At 36.2% G+C, this 16,624-nt stretch overlaps 1 protein-coding gene across 1 annotated transcript in view; it reads right to left on the reverse strand.

The window, feature by feature from the left end:
- Window positions 1–16,624, reverse strand: part of POT1 (protection of telomeres 1) — a 66,997-nt gene that overhangs the window by 16,063 nt on the left and 34,310 nt on the right. Inside the window, exons 8-13 of the mRNA XM_084263290.1 lie at window positions 13,844–14,134; window positions 9,386–9,541; window positions 3,144–3,304; window positions 2,329–2,417; window positions 1,197–1,241; window positions 626–782 (exon numbers count right to left, since the gene is read on the reverse strand). Coding sequence (XP_084119416.1) covers window positions 626–782; window positions 1,197–1,241; window positions 2,329–2,417; window positions 3,144–3,304; window positions 9,386–9,541; window positions 13,844–14,134 — 899 coding nt within the window. The remainder of the gene's footprint in view (window positions 1–625; window positions 783–1,196; window positions 1,242–2,328; window positions 2,418–3,143; window positions 3,305–9,385; window positions 9,542–13,843; window positions 14,135–16,624) is intronic.

Here is a 16,624-nt window from a genome sequence, read left to right on the forward strand (position 1 = left end):
GCATGCCACTCAGCATTTTAATCAAAAATAGGCCATTTAAAATAAATTTTCATTTTTAGATGAATATACAGCAGAAATGGCATGATGGCATAGGATTACTTGATTAAAGATTATTTGATACAATGACAAACAGCATTAAGGGAGAAATAATAATGACAAATTGGTCAGTGAAATGACTCAGGTCAGAAACAAAAGACAAAAGTATCAAGGTGAATAGTGTTTCCCTGATATTTTTGGATCAAGAAAAGATACCCTCTCTTGAAGATATTCTTTAGTCAAAGTTTTATTCATTTACTTGGAGACCATCACACCTTTTTGCATATCCTATCTTAAAACTGCAAGAAAGAAACAAGTACTTGTATACAACTTTGATATGGCAACTGCACTGCTAAATCTGAAAATAAAGAAAAATTGTTATGAAAGCACTCAAAGGATTCTTTAAATGGAAATCATCTGATGATTTGAAATTTTCCTATTACCAGTGAGTTTCAAATCTTTGCTCAAAATTAAACCCATTTACATTCAGCTCATTTTACACGAAAAGATATGAGAATACACTGAACATCGAGGCATCCCAAAACATACAGAGCAATTCCTAACTAGTTTCATTGTGTGAAAAACTTACAAAGTGTTGCATTTGGAGCAGTGAAGTTTAACAGACTGACAGAGCTTCTGGGGTTTATAAGTTCTCAGCTTTGCTCTAATGCGGTACTGTTGAGGAGCCGTGCTGTTCAGAACTGTTTTCAGTTCTGTGTTGTTCAAATCCTGATGATCTGTTAACACTGCAAAACAGCAGCACACACAAAAAAGCCATGCATACCCATTAAACACAGTAATATTTGGAATATGAGAAATGGCCATCACAGGTATGTATTTTACCTTAATTTCCAGCTTCTCTTCCCTCCCCAGCTTCAACATCACTTTTATCAACAGAATAACCTGCTATAGTCTTACTTTAAGATAAATCACAGGAGGCTGTAGGACCATGGTGTACTTCAGGGTACAGAAATTCACATGTAGAAAAAAAACCCCAAACAAATGCAAGTAGGATATGTAAATACACTGTACTTTGAAGATGGAATAAAACTAATGTGGCATTCATAAACTTTTACTTTTAGTTATTCTAAAAGATATTATTTCAATCTTCAAGCTAGTATCTTAAAAATAATTCACCTCAAGGTCAAAATATTTCCTACCTGTAACAGATAACTGCTGACATCTCTGTAAATGTGATTCAAGGTCTAAAAATCAAGAAGAATTTCATAATTACTTTCCTTCTTTTTTTTATCAAGTGGACAGCCCAAAACAGATAGATAGACTGGCAGATATATGCACACACAAAACAAAAAGCTGAACAAAGGGAAATGGAAATCCTAATGATATATTAAAACAATGTTGCAAAAGGAAAAAGCAAAGTAAGCAGGGGAAAAACATTAGATATCAAGAATTAATATATGTGTGGGAAATTGGTGCATATATTTAATAGACATGCCCATCAAAATAAACACTTTTCAAATATATACTGTGAATGATACTGCTGACATAAACTATCCTCATTCCTTTAATTTTTTTTGGACAAGACCATAAACACATTATTAAAAAAAAATAAATATGGAATGCCTGGTGCCTCTGAACAACTTCTACTACACATAAACAGTGCTGTAAACCTGCAAATAGTTCTTTCTAAATTTGCAGTGGCTTGGTCTAGACAAGAAGCATTTATTTGTTCTTGACTTTTGTCCCCTTTGAGAAGTACACTGTCACAGTACGTTACTAATTGCTAAGTAACATAGGATTTTATAAGCTAGAAGCAAAGATGCAGACTATGCTCAGTTGGCTCTACAGTTTAATTAACTTTTATTTATTCTTATTTGCAGCTTAAAATGTCATTAAGAGAATAATATTGAATTTGCAGAACTGTCTTTAAGACTTTTCCACCGTGCTACACCTTGTAACTCTGCCACTGACACAACTGTCCATCCAAAGGCTTTAGAAGGGCTCCTCAACAAGCAGCTTGTTAGAAGTGTTTTCAATGCTTATCTCTGGGAAATTCCCCTTTAGAGGGAGGGAGCTATGTCACTCTTTAGGATCTAATATAGTATGATTAACACCACCAGTGTTTAATAATTTATTCTTTATCTCTTAAGAAAGTATTTTTCTATGAAAAAGAAAGGCTTCTGCTGTGAGACACTCCGGTAATCCAAGAGAATTCTCTAAGGCTTTGTATGGGAAGGTAACATTATACACTTAGAAAAGCAGGAACTGTGACCTTATCTTGACTTCAGATGTGCTAGAAGAAAGAACAAGCCAACTTTCAATTGCTCTTACCTGTAACATTGTTAAAAGTGCCATCCAATTCCAGTGAAGACATGTTTTCCATATTCTGACTGTCTGCCAGATCCACCGATTCTAAGAATCTAAAAATAAATGGCTAAATATTTTATAACCTTGAGAAATCTTTAGTCATATATATAAGTATATATATATGACTATACATACACTTATACGAAACCTACTATTTAGCGATAGACAGGTATAATGTTCAGACATAAATTTTCCAGCATGGACATGAAACTCCAGCCAGCCAGAAGCTGCAGGAGTGTATAGTAATGATGCAGATGATACACTCATTCCCAAATCACTTCTGAAACTTTAAACACAATATAGTGCCAAAAGAAATCTGCCCTACTGGAAACGGCATTCCGGATAAAAGGATGTGGACTTTGGTTACTCAGCCTTTCCATATGTATGTGATATGGTTCAGTGAAGCATGTGCTTAATTTTGGAGTAACTGTGTCCAAGTACCACATACACATGCTTAAAGTGTGCTTAATTTCTTTCCTTAACCATAGCTTGTATCTTTAAAAGATTACATGTCACTATAAACCAGAATAAGTATGTTAATGTGGCCAGGTCTTATTACAGCGCCATAAAATACAAATATTAATTCCTACTGTATATCCAATTTGAAAAATTAAGTCTTTATTTACCAATCCACCCAAATACTTACTCTTCATCTTAGCAATGCTAAGGGCATTCTGTTCCAGAGTTTCTGGTTCTTACAAATGTTTATAGTCCTAAACTGTATAGTTGTTACTTTATCTTAGAGTTTTCCAGAAACACGTGGGGAGGGAGGAACTTACTCTTTTAGTTCCTTAACATCCGGGTTACTTTCTGGTAAGACTCCTATTCCTCGACCGTAACAGGTGCCACCATGAAGATGAAATTCTATTTTTGGGACTCCTTCACTGTCAGCATTTGCTGGTTTTGTATGAATACTGTAAATTCTCAGAAAACTTCCAATCTTAAAGAAAAAAAAAAATGATAACACAAAGTTAGGTATTTACTTGAAATATTCTAGGCCTCAAAGAGCTTCCCTGTTTTCACTGAATCACAGAATAGCTGAAGTTCCTGGGGACTGCTGGAGATTGACTAGCCCAGTGCCTATGGCCAAAGCAGGTTTCTTCAGGCTGTCTCCAGTTGGGTTTTGAACATTTTCAAAGGTGGAGACTCCAAAACCTCTCTGGGTGACTTGTTTATTTTGCTTTATCAGACAATGTTACTGGCAGCACAGGCTGATTCAGAACCAGCTTATAAAAGCTTAGCTGCTTTATAAAGTCTGATTCTCAAGCAGACTTAAGACGACAGATCAAATGAGCCAGTGTTTTTGCTTCCTGAGGGCGCAATTTGTCTTTTATATTCAAAACACAGTCCTCCAGTGACTGATGTGCTGTGATTTTTCCATGTATTATTTCACTCCGCAACTGACCTCATGTCCATCATCATGCATGACATATTATCTGTTTCTGTATATATGCAAACACATCTGCTTTGCCAGATTTCTTTATCATATGTCATTCTTAGATTACAGATACCAGTTTTTCAGCACCAGGACAAAAGGCAACACACACACTACCTAAATGAAAGATTGTACCACTGCTATGTTTTCTTCTTGGGTACATGGAGAATATGCCTCTTCTTTTGCTTAGAATTATTTTGTGTTGTCTGAAAGTTTTGTCAAGTTACACAAATAGACTTAGGCTAACTAATACAAGTACCTATCAACAAAGAATGGACTGCTGAACATCAAAACTGTCTCTATAACTTTGCTTTTATTTTGAAATACCACACCTATTATTCTTCCCCTCCAACCCCGAAAACCCCCAAACCGTAACAGGGTTCTAAAGGGATCTAAAGGCAGATAATCTGGAGATTTACATAGTTTATTTCCCTTTGATGTGTTTTAAAGGCCTTTGAATCAAATTAAATAGCAGCCTTTTTTTTTTTTTTAAAGCATAATCTAAGATCGAGCTGGCAAGCTACACACATTCAATAACCTGGGTTTACATTTGCTCTAAGTATCTTTTAGAGCACCCTATATAAATGATTAATTCTTTTGAATTTTCTTCAATCAACAGCAGCCAGTCTGTTAAGTCTTATTTCAGCTCTCACTTTAACCCGTAGAAACCTAAAAAGAACTCCTATTGGCTGGGTTGGCCAGGTCTTAGACATGCATGTGTTTAAGCATAAAAGCAGATACAGTAGTATCATGATTCAGGAATTCTGCTCTGTATCAAGGAACAGACTATAACTATACAATGCTGGTATCAAACTGCTCCTTCAAACAGTAATCACACTTGAAAAAGGCAGTGTATCTTCAAACTCAGACACCAGGGACAAAAAAGTGTACTTCAGCCTGCACCTATTTTGCTTCTGGCACAGAGCTCTTACCTGAGTTTCAACTGATCTGCACTGTTAGGGGGCTGCTCGTTTTGTTCATGCAAAGCATATCAGCAGGACAGCTTGTGCATTTAGAAGGCAGTTAAGAGGCTTATCTGGAGGATTTTTTATTTTCTTTCCAGATGCTAAATTTCACTTAATTATGTTAAATATTCAAAATCACCAGAGACAGTCATACTACAAAACTAGCCTAATGACTATGACAAATGCTTTTGTAGAAAGTTTTTTTTTTTAAGTTCTTAGCTAAACTCTGCTCATCAAATAACCTTATGTCAACAAAATAGTGCCAAACTACTACTTTTTTTTTATTCCAAGACTAATTTTTTATAAGCAGGAAAAATTCTATGATAATTGAAGGCTTTATTTAAAAAAAACAGTGTATGAAAAAAAACCTATTTCCTGCACATACAAGAGGGGAGCCCTGAAGCCAAGAATACAAAATGCTGGTTTTTTTCTTCTGAGCTTCTGTGCTGAAAGTCATATAAAAGTCAACTGCATTATACATTTTTTTAGTGCAACACTCGACTTCCCAAGACATAAGATCACCATAAAAATAGACTTTCCTATACACGCATTTTTTTAGATCTCTTTTCTGAAAATGTTATCAATTTATATATTTTAACATCAGTAAGAACCGCATTAGAGAGGTGCATTGTCATCAGCGTTGCCAAACACTGAGAAAGCCGGGAAGGTCATGACCATCACCCGAGAGCACCAGATCGTTCCTGTGCGAGACGGAGCGCCAGCTTCTTGGGAGCTCCTTCGGGAGGCAGCATTGCTCGCTGCTAACAGCCAGGTCTGAAAACGCTACCGGGTTTCTGCTGTGAGCAGAATGCCTGCAGACAGAGCAAGTCTTTATGTACCTGACTGAGAGGAAATCATAATCTACCTTAAAGCAAACGTCACGATTACAGATCCGTCGCTAACGCATAGTACAAACCCAACTCCTTACTTGACTTTACAGCTGTTCTGAACTGCCCACCTCATTTACAGCAAGTTCATTTAAAATCAAATTCAAGCAATAAGAACATATTTCTTGCAGGAACATAATATATAGGAATACCCTATTTGCAGTCTAATTAAAATATGACTATTTTAAAAATACATATTAAGGCTAAAAATTGAAATGAAGTCACACATGCAGCTCCTTGTAATTAGCCAACTAAAGCAACTTCTCATAATTATTTCAAAACTTATGGGGTTATGTTCACATTTAAGCCACTGATGAATTTGGAATGGTCATTTATTATGGCAGTCAAAGGTTCATGTTTGGCCACACAGTCATGACAAGAGGCTGCCTTTATGTACAAGAACCACTTAATGAAATCATCTGTACTAATTTTTATGCCTATTTCATCGGTGGTAATATTCAATGAAATTTGTCATCATTTTATCATATCAACAGTCTGTTTTTAGTGAGTAAACTGCGTCCCATCTTTTTGCATGAGAAGAAGCACATGCACAGCATTCAAGTGTGGTCCTCTGCAATAAAACCCACCGACTTAAATCCATTAAAGAGTTTGGAGGACTTGGTTGTCGGATGGGTATAATGGAGGGGTGGTGTTTTGCCTTTTTTTTTTTTTCCCCCTTTTTGTGAGTACAAAGACAGAAGTAGGGACAGGTCAAAGGAATTCTACGTAGACCTGAAAAATAGGAAGCTAAATGAGTTACACTGCTATAATATCCAAGTTGCAGGTTGGAAATGTGACTCAGCCACTAGAAAGTGAGATTTCTTAGTCCAAACTACAATCAACAAAGACATGGCATTGCATACAGTGGAAGGAACAGCTGAAAATACGAGAATCCTGCATCTGCAGATACCTAACACAAAGTAAATACTGTGAAATTACAAACTAGGATTTTTATTCATGCTCAAGCACAAATGTTTTACCTGTGCTATCCAGAAAACACATGGCAACAAACTTGATGGCATCAAGCCCTAAGAGGAATGCACAGAACCATGTAGCCAATAACAATACCTAAGTAAATCTCCAACCAGCTGAGGACAGCTGGACTCCCACTATGCAGTGACTGACCACTGATGTTCACCTTGATGTTCAACATCTAACAAAATGCCCCAGAGGGAGAAACCCATGTCACAGACCTACTCCCGAGTTGTTTGCCAAGGTCTGTGTGAACCCTTCTCAGGATTCGCTTCTGGAAAAACTGTAATAAGAAAAGTTGAAGAAGATCAAACTACAACCTATGAGGAGCAACTCTAGTGCAGAAAATTTGTTGCAGGCTGGGGTTCCCAGGGTAATGAGACAGCCTCATGCATCCCAAGTAGACAGAGGAAGACAGAAATTCAGGGAAAAAAAGCAGCATTGTCTGTGCTCAGTTGCAGCTCTCTAATTTATTTCAGAGATGAGATTTCTGAAAATTCTGTTTGTATTTTGCTACAGCAGGAAATGCTGGGAAGCCACAATCTTACCCAGTAGGAAAGGGAGGCCAGTAAATACAGGGGACAAAAGTCTACTTAGAATATCAACTGTAGTGTACCTTCAATATTACGTAAGTTCTCTCCATTAAAAACTGTAAATGTCATTTGAATGTCTCAAAAAATGGGGTAAAATGATCGTATCTTCAACATTCTCTGGACAATCACTACAAGGAGCTTTTAACAAACTCTTGCAGGGTTATCCCTGACACTGTGCTCCAGGACTTACTGAAAACTCACTGTAATACATGATGCATTCTCTCTAGACTGCAGTGTTTACTCAGAGCTTCTTTGCCTGAACACATACTGAGATACAATTTTTCAGGTTTGTTTTTTTATTTTGCTGGGGATTTTTTTGCCCCACCTCCAATCTGTCTTTTGGTATTATGGCTGTGTAAAACAGATTGCTCCTACATAAAACACCATTTCAGAGCTGCAACTGTCATTGCAAATGGTACATGACAACATGGGAGAGTAACCTAACAATTCCATAATAATTTACATTAAAAAAAGGCAATTCTAAGATACTGTCAAATGCAGAAGAGATGGCTGAGAAATACTGCTCTCTTCTTGTTTCTGAAACCATCACAAACCAAAACACCTAGTAACAGTTTCTGTCCACACTGTTCTCATGATCACACTGGTGCACATACATACATTAGATGCTCTCCAGTCTTCTACTTAAATGATTTAAAAAAACCCACCTTTGTATTAAAAGACACTGAACTAAATAAAATATTACACAGATTAGTAAGAAAGTATAATAAATACTCTGTAAGATATGACATGATCTGCACTAGTATTTAGAAACAAACCTGTTAAATCTTCCATTTGAGAAAGAGTCCCTCAAAATTTTATCACCTGTAGATTATTCTGTGAAATAAAATTAATTCCACTTATTGTAACCTGAACTCAATAAATCTTCCGGTAGGATATCAGCACTTTTTTCAGTAACTCCACTAAGAAAATCCACTAAAAAGCCGTGTTAAAAAATGATCTAACTTAAAAACTTCTACAGCTTGCCTGAGTGAAACTCCTGCAACTTTGGACACAACCACAACGAAGAAAAAGCTGGTGTAGCTCAGTAGGCCAAACCTGTTTCTTAACAGTTTCATTTGACATTAGAAATTTGTCTACACAGTGCAATAATCAGCAAGGCACAGATATTTTAGGGATCAGAAAGAAAGGGCTTAAAGGAAATGAAAATAAAAACCAGAGCTGATGAAGACTTCCCATGTACCACTTACTCAATGGGAATTCCTGACTATAAATGGGAGAAAGTAATAAAGGGAGTATCATCAGCTACACAAGAAAATATATTTTATTAATGTTAAAATATTTTTCCTTCACTTTCAAAACGTATGTCTTCACTGAACATCAGCAGTTATTTATATCCATTAACTATACAAGTTCGCATGAGAAAAATTCTGAAGTGAACCTTTAAGTAATCAAATACTTTTGTGAATAAGTTTTGTGATGAATACAAAGGCAAGTTATTTTGCTGTCATTTCACTTATGAACAGGCATTAATATTCCAAACTGATTTCAGGTCTGCTGATAGCCCCAACCTAACAAATGGCTATCACTTATCTTCATTTTCTGGTAAACACTTCCTTAAAAACAATGATTTGGTATAGAGGGCAAGGCATAAAATCAAAGATGTGTTCTTTGCTAATTTACTGTATTCAAAAGCAAGATGGCAGTATTGCTGAAGATCAAATGCTTAATTATGCTGTTGTTTTCTCCATCTAAGCATAATCAACATTACTGACCCACTAAATGAAGATTGCACTGCAAATTGCAGAAGTTTATAGAACAGAAAATCTTTCATTGACGTTAGAATTACGGGCCTTTAATGGGACTACAAATTTAACCCCACTTTATATAATTTAAAAAATAACTCTGAAGCACAGAATACATTTTCTGAGTGCATTATTTTCACAGGATTACACATGATATTACAGTGTCTGGAAAGAACTGCTTAATTGGAAGAATTTTTTTCATGGCAATTTTAGAGTAATGAGGCTGTTTTACAGATGTTGAAGGAGTTTTGCATTCCAATAAAATGTATGGGAAATATGGTGAAAGATAAATAGGAACATTTGAAACTAATTAACAGCAGAACTTAATTGATACATTCTCTGAAGTGAGTTCTAAACAGAAAATAGGCCAGAAAATGAGCATTAGAAACACCAAACTGTGCAATACCTTAAGTGATTTTGCTAGTTGTACATGGTTATCATAGACTAGAATGTCCACCGTTAGATTTCGCAGCTGATGAAGAAGAACTTTTTCTCCTTCCAGGTCTCTTGCTTCCACAGGCACCTTCCATGTTGGGTAGGAACATTTTGTGCCATCCCATACCTGCAATGAAAATGAAGGATTTCAATATGCTCAGAATACTTTCGATTGAGATTTTAAAGAACGTTTGTTTTTTAAAAACATGCTTGATTAAAAATTGGTAAAAATAGGAAATCTTAATTGGAATCTTAGTCTTTAAGTCCTTAAATTGCTTAAATTTGATTTTTTAAAAAAATCATTATTCTTTACAGAGTACAAAATACCCTCTTATAGATAGTATGATCAAGTGTTAAGAAAAAAGTCAGTGCTAGCAAAACCTCAGCTGTTTATGTAGCCTACTGCAACTCAGCATATGCAGAACTATCTATACTTAATATTTTAATATTGCTATAGGGGTTTTTTTAACCACTTTGGCTACAGTTTGTTGACTGTACACAGCATATACTCCCTTAAATACTAATGTACATCAGTACATACTGCTAGTTACTCAGAACATATTAGAAAAAACAGCAGCATTTAATGTACACTTAATGATGAGAATTCTAAAAATGGCTTGCTGAAAGCTAAGTTCTTGGTACACTTAAGTACTGAAATATCAACCAAAATAATGGTCTGAAATACTGACACAGAAGAAGAAGAATCTAGAGGCATGTGGACTACAAGACTAAAGTGCTGCATTTCATAGGATTTCATGCATATAGGTTCAACAGAAGCTAATTTTCAGAGTTTCTGATAACAAGACATTTGTTCCATGAGTTAGGCACTGCAGAGGGGGAGGAAAAAAAAGACACCAAAGCTTAATTTTTAAAGAGTTTCTACCCCTTATGCTTAACTGCTGTGGATCAAAGGACCCACAGGAAAAGATCTAAGAACTAGCAGAGCTATGTGTAAATACACCGAGAATAACTCATGAGAAATACTCATCCCAAATCAAGAGATAAAAGGGAAAACTGTTCACAGTTAAAATGACCCATAACATCAAATTAATGTTCCCAAATAAGAGTGTATTCTGAAGGACCCAGATAATGAGGTGGTACATGCTGCAACAGATTAAAAAAAAAGCCTATTATCCTCTGATCCTGCACCATGAAATACTTAAAACCACTTTTGAAAGAGGCTGCCCATTGCTTGAATTAGCAAACCTTTTCCAGAACTGAGCTTGAGAAACACGGATTTAGTGAATACATATATATTAAGAATTTAGTCACTGGCAAAAATAAAGAACCGAAAGTTTGCAAAGTTTCCCATTATTTTTCAACTGGCTTTACCTGGGACAAGGTGGCAGTTCTAAACTTAAGAGATGGATCTGGAAAATGGTTTGAAATTACTTGAATGCTTCCTGTCAGACACAAGGATGACTCCTTAGCTTTAAAATGTCTTTCACGAGAGGAACTAACAGGGCTAACAGGGCCACAGAGGAAGCTGAAATCTTGCTTTACAAGAAAAAGAGTAGCTGGTCTATTTTTATTTTCAGAAATATGAAAACAGATCAAACTCTCTACTGCAAGGGCTTGCCAGGTTCACTTTAGTCAAATTATGGATATGAACACAGAAACCCTAGTTTCAAATACCAACACTGGCCTAAAATCCAGCACTGATGAAATTAATTCTGGATAAGAAGCAGCAAATGGTTCCATTACAAATCTGAACAGGCTGGAGCTAAGGAATAGTTAGCGACAACCTTTGATCACCATGGTCAGCACCGCACTGAAATGGGAGACACACAATGAAACCTTTTTCTCTCTTCATCAGCATATGCTAACAGTGTGACACAGCTCTACACAACTTAACTGACAGACAGAAGGAAAGGAAGGAGTAACCGTAAAACTCTTACAGAATCCAAACGTGACAGAATAGTTTCTAGCATGTTCTTTAGTCTCCATCAGTTTGATTAAGAAAATTCTGAGGAAAAAGGTATGTCACCAAAAAGCTAGTGACATCGCCTTTACATCTTATCAACCTCAGGTGCTGAGCACATCCCAATTAATTTATCAAGGGTAATATTGAAAGTTATGCCATGGGTGATGCACAATATCACTGAAATTAATTTTAGTTGTGTTTGAAGTGATCCCCACTAGTTACACGAGCTCAGTGCTTAAAGTGCTTAAAGTAGTCGTTACATTGTATAGTCTAGCCAATCATTAATGCAACTGATATACTTGAAATGACATGATACATTTCAATCATTATAATAAAAGGTATAGCCAAAAAAACCCCCCACAAACTAACATTTAATCATCACTCCATTTGAGCTGCTATTGAATGTGTTGGGGTTTTTCTGTTTGTTTTTTTTTTTTGTTTAGCAAATCTACAAAATAATCAGATCTGTCTGCAAGTTTTCAGAAAGGCTTCTCTTCTCTCATTAGCAACATTTGCAGGAATTAGCAAGAGCATACCAAAGTCAGTCTACGATTTTTAGGCTTGTCTGATGTATTTTAAGACACCTTTAAGCATTTAATATTTTATACAACTGAAAAATATACTCTGAAAGGAATTACATACCAGAAAAATTGATCTATCGTCATCTGATTTCAAACTTTTGACTTCCTAAGTCTGTCCTATGTTTCCCCCCACAAGTCATTATCTTCACTATACAAAACTGACAAAATCAACTTTGGATCTTACAACACAGAAAAGGGCATAAGGATGATATTAGAACTTAAGATAGCACTTGTCTCTGTCCTTGCAAAGGGTCCTTCCATGCTGAACATATACTTACTAATGAACAGCTTAATTACAGGCCACAAAGTTCTGAAGTTTAACTAGGTGTCATTTTACATTATTTCACAAGGGATAATTATATGGAAATATTTTAACAGCTGCAAAACTTATTATAGAATGACACTTAAGGTTTGCTTCTGTGTTGTGCATGCATTGTTCTACATGAGAAGTATCTTTGATGCTTTAATGTAATCAGGTAGTGTGCTGTTTCTGAAAAATTTGTAGCAATACAGTTTAACACAGTAGAACCAATAAATAATTTTATGAAGTCATAAAATGAAAAATAACAGGCTGCTCATCACTCACATTTTAACAATCAACTTAGAAAGAAAAAGAAATATGGAGGAGTTTCATATTAACACCAGATTGATAGATCTGGAGCTACAAACCAGGAAAATTATGCAAACCTCCTTTTTACCCTTGGTAAGTACACTCCTGTTGTGCGGCACTTTGCATTTTGTGCTTCCAGTGACCACTGATCCCCAAAGTACTTAGGAATAACTCAAAGAAGCAGATTAAGAATCTATCAAGATAGGTAACAATGTATTCATTCATTTTCTATTGATGGTAAACTCAACGTGAGCCAGCAGTATGCACTGGTAGCTCAGAAGGCCAACTGTGTCCTAGGCTGCATCAAGAACAGTGTGGCCAGCAGGTTGAGGGAGGTGATTCATCCCTCTACTCTGCTCTCATGATACCCCACCTGGAGTGCTGTGTCCAGCTTTGGGGTCCCCAGTATAGGAAAGACATCGAGCTGTTGGAGTCAGTCCAGAGGAGGGTCACAAAGATGATCAGACCACTGGAGCACTTCTACTATGAACACAGGCTGAGAGAGTTGGGGCTGTTCAGCCTGGAGAAGAGAAGGCTCCAGGGAGACCTAATTACAGCTTACCAATACTTACAGGGGTCCTACTGGAAAGTGGGAGAGGGACTGCTCATCAGAGAGTGTAGTGATAGGACAAGAGGGAATGGCTTCAAACCGAAAAAAGGCAGGTTTAGATTAGACGTTAGGAAGAAATTCTTTATTACAATGGTTGTGAGGCCCTGGCACAGGCTGCCCAGAGAAGCTGTGGCTGCACCCACCCTGGGAGCATTCAAAGCCAGGTTGAATGTGGCTTTGGGCAACTTCATCTAGTGGAGGGTGTCCCTTCCCATGGCAGGGGGTTGGAACTAAATGATCTTTGAGGTCCCTTCCAACCCAAACCATTCTGTGATTCTATGATTCTAGATACTGCTAGTTACTGCAGTATTTATATCCAGCACATAGAGAAAACTGAGGAGTAATTGCTGCTAACTAAAAAAAAGTTAATATTTAAAACTAAAAATATTTTTCAACTGCAAGAAATCTTGCAGTATTTATCCACAAGTGTTTGTGAAATGATGATGCAGACCAATGCCATCTTAAAAAAAAAAACTCTCTAAAAATAAATTAGATGAACACCTTTAAGAGAACTGGTTTCTGGTTTGTTTTCATAGAAATAAAATGGTCAAGGATCATAAGTTTGCTTAACGTTAAAATATTTATCTCCATAACATTATTTAAAACAATGTATATGTCTGGTTTACAAAAAAACCCAAAAAACACAATGGCATCAAAGTGTCTTAATGAATCAATTTAACAAATTATTTAAAAAATAAATCTACCTTTAGAAGAAATGAAGATCCATCCACTTTTGCTTTTCCTACCAGCTGGCAAGTGAGATCAAAGAACAGCATTGGCTGAACATCAGACAATTTTGCTGCTGGTCCAGAGATGGAAAGATTACTGGCTGCCCAAACACGTAATTCTTCAATTGTTTTCTCTTCTTCATCCATGAATGTGTACACTTTGCTAGAGGTTCGAGGAATGACTGGCGTTCCTACAGTGCCATCAAACGTCAAGGATGCAAATCCTCCACTGGTAACTCCCTGCATCTGTCCATTGTACTCACTGATCTGCAACAAAATATTAAGAAAAATAAAAAATAAATGTTTGCAGTGCACTGAAATATACAAACATTCCTTGTTTCATCATGTGCATAAAAAATGGAACATTGATCACTTTGTTCCTGGTGCTATTAGGAGAAGGGAGTCCAAAGAAAACTAAAAAGGTAAATTAACATTAATAAGAAGAAAACATAATTTAACACTTTTTTTTTTTTTAAAGTGTAAATATGCAGCATCAGTACAGAATCCTTTATTCCCAAATCTTGAAATGTTTGTGTGCAGAAGACAGATGGGGAAGCTGAGGCATGATAAAAATCGGTTTTTAGGGATCACACAGAAGAGTAATAGAGGAGCAAAGGTATTATTTCTGCCTCTCACAATGGCTCAGTTTCCTGATATTACGGAACTGAAGAAAAAAATATCAGTTCTAGGAGCTTTTTTTTTTCCCCATAAAGCAAACAGTGACCATCTTTCATCCCTTGAATTATGAATACAGCTTCCACAATTACTCTTTCGTCTACTGCCCTGCACATGGCAGGTCCCCTGTGTCCTGCTGATTTAGCTGTGTATCTGCTACGACATAAAACACAGTGTTCAAAGTCTGAAGCACTCCTTCTAGGATCTAGTCAAGTCTTATTGTTCCTTGCACTTTTTTTAAAAGATATATATATATCAAAGCACTGCATGACTCATTATCTAGAAATCTCAAACCTGCTGTTTTGATCCATCCCTTTTTAATTAAAATTTGCTTGCCCAAAAAGCAACAAGACTTCTGAGACAATCTAATTTAGGATTCCCAGCGCTCAGTTTTCAAATGGCTGAAAATCCTACTGATTTCAAAGTGCAGAATCTGAAGACAGAAACTCTAAACAGCAACATTTTTTACCAAAACGCTGCCAACAATTCAGGCCTGAATTTTATAAACACGCTGACATTTAAAAAGCACGTAAATCAAATATTCCTTGAAAATTAACACACAAAGCAGTTCAATCCTGGTGACAGGAACTCCTTTAATGCCTGCTACTTTGACATAATGCATAAATACATTAAGGATCATCTCTAGGATAAACTTTCATTTATTTAAGCATTCTCCAGACCTGACCACATCAATTCATGAGGTAGTTTTGCTTCACTGTAAACCTGAAAAGTTTGTCTTCTGACATTTAGGTTTAAATATTGAAAATACATGAAAAGTTAATGGACAAATCATGAAAATGCATAGTTTCATAATGAATTTGTGCTCATAAAAAACATTCCACTATAAACTGTTATCTAATATATACATATTTACTTCAGTTGCTACCACTGGCATTATATTCTGTAGTTTCTCAAAATAGGTAACATGCAGAGGGCAGAAAATCTCTCTTTGATCACATTCCTTCTGCCATCAAATTATACTTCAATTGTAATTTTTAAATCTTATCTGATGTCAAATATTTCTCAAAGCGTTTTCATTTCCTGTTTACCTACTTATTTATTTATTTGCTAATTCTTTTAAGTGACCATTGAAAGATTCTGACTTCTTTCTTATTAAAAATTCTGTCCTAGAGCACTAGCCTATTTGAGAAGGCTAAACCTTCCAGGAAACCAGTTCAAAAACTGCTTTGTCTCCCTGGGCTTTCATTAACATTTCACCACAGACTATCTTCCCCGTTTCCCAAATCCTTTATGTCATGACGTACTTCTGACATCGTCTAACACCCTCATTTAGTGGATCTCAAATCAGCCTCAATGTAGGGAAACAATCTAAAATAACAAAAGATATAAGTAAGGTAAACCTGAAGTGTCATGATGAGAAAATAACCAGTGATCTTGAAGCAAAACCAAATGTCCTGAGGCACAGGTAAGAGAAGCCACTGAGTGGTCTTAAAAGTAAACAGCAATCAACAGCATTATTCAGTGAACAAGAGAACAAACAGGAAACGTAAATGTATAATGGGTTACAAAGTATTTCATAGCTGGAAAATTACTTATGTCAGTCCCACAGAACAGATGATGGTCAACAGAAATTCTCTGGGCTTGTCTTTTGAAAACAAATCATTGCTAAAGTGATGAGGGATCACTGGAGTGGAAAATGAACAAAATCCATGGGCAAATGTTGTTTCATTAGGGCACTCTAAGTAGATCTCGGATCGAGTTATGCAGTGATACTGCAAACTAGTTATCTTTTCCACACAGAAATGAATCTGAAATTGAATTAAACTCAGTGAAAAGAGCTAATCTGATATTTTTGTATACAATGACATGTCCCCTTCAGTAGATTGTCATGTCATTTCTAGAAGTCTTTGGGATTTAAAAAAAAAAAAAGTTGTGGGGAGGAAGAACAGGGAAGGATGGCTGCCACTTAAAAACTTCCCTGAGAATTTAAAAACAAATCAATAAGTAATGGTCATTAAACAAAAATGTCTTCTGTGACAAAGCCAGACCAGATAACTTTTTATTGGGTTGTTCTATGCCTGCAAGTAAACCCACTACATATTGTGTGAGTCATTGGCATAA

Source organism: Gallinula chloropus, assembly GCF_964237585.1.
Source record: "Gallinula chloropus genome assembly, chromosome: 1".
NCBI lineage: Eukaryota > Metazoa > Chordata > Aves > Gruiformes > Rallidae > Gallinula > Gallinula chloropus.